This window comes from Wasmannia auropunctata, unplaced genomic scaffold, assembly GCF_000956235.1.
Source record: "Wasmannia auropunctata unplaced genomic scaffold, wasmannia.A_1.0 LD336103.1, whole genome shotgun sequence".
NCBI lineage: Eukaryota > Metazoa > Arthropoda > Insecta > Hymenoptera > Formicidae > Wasmannia > Wasmannia auropunctata.
In genome coordinates this window covers 396,634-397,699 of record NW_012026787.1, presented here as the reverse complement: position 1 = coordinate 397,699, position 1,066 = coordinate 396,634, and the positions used below count along the sequence as shown (strand labels likewise).

The following is a 1,066-nucleotide window of genomic DNA, read 5'->3' as shown; positions in this document are numbered from 1 at the left end:
CGCGAATTATTTCCAGGTTGAAAGCTATATTTCCTGGGCTAGACGTCATTGTCGTGCGACTTCGCAATATATAAAACTTTGCCACATTGGCATTGGCAATAACTTGAAATTAGCAGCATAAAGTTATTGTCAACGCCAACGTGGCAAAGTTTTATATATTGCGAAGTCGCACGACAATGACGTCACTGTGTGCATCTAAAGAAGCACGAAAATCGCTGTAAAGTGTGCAACTCTCTTCTAGGTTTGATTTGAGAGATTATTAAGGCAAGTGATATAGTTTTATCTCCTCGCAATTATGACTGATTTCGCAATTCCGTATAACGTTTTGTGCGAAATTCTTTTCGATCGTAATAAATTGTTAGAACGGTTTCTATATGAACAGTACACGTTACAGGATAACCAACTTTCTGAAATAATTTCTGAAATTAATAAAAGATTTTTACCACATTTTAATCAACGATTAAAATCAGTACATCATATTAAAACAAAGTTTTTTCAAAAATACAAAAATTGGATGGATGGTGTGTTCGTGGCGTTCGTAAAATTAAATGGCGATTTAGAAGGCCACAATTCATCTTTAAATAGGAGTGGAGGCAGGCCAAAGAAGACTTTTGAAGAGTGCTGTAACCGTGCAAAAAGATATAAAATTCAGGAACTCCGAAACACATACTCTCAAAATCTTATTGACGTTTCTGCTTCAGTAATAACGAATTCAGAATTTACTGATACAGCCTTTAATGCTGATTCTGCTTTGGCGTTGATAACACAAGCCAAGCTATCCAAATATCAATACGAAATTCTCCAAAAAGCAACTAAAGATATTGGCCATAATATATGTATTTCCAAGTTATCGAAAGATAATAAAGGCCAAGAAGAAATGTTATCCAAATAATATCGATGTTTCGGAAAAATCGGCAAAGGTCAGTTTACAAGATTTGCTTGACCACACTTCTAGTAGAATTTTGGGAACCAAAACTCAAGACGAAATTAAAACATTACAAGAAGAACATCTAATTCTACATACAAAGTGGGGCTGTGATGGAGCATCTGGCCAAAGTGAATATAT

General features: G+C 35.0%; 1 protein-coding gene across 1 annotated transcript in view; it reads left to right on the top strand.

Annotated features, from left to right (window-relative positions):
* The first annotated feature begins 514 nt into the window (after positions 1-514).
* LOC105457789 overlaps positions 515-1,066 on the top strand; it is a 30,982-nt gene continuing 30,430 nt past the window's right edge. Inside the window, exons 1-2 of the mRNA XM_011702653.1 lie at positions 515-623; positions 702-836. Coding sequence (XP_011700955.1) covers positions 515-623; positions 702-836 — 244 coding nt within the window. The remainder of the gene's footprint in view (positions 624-701; positions 837-1,066) is intronic.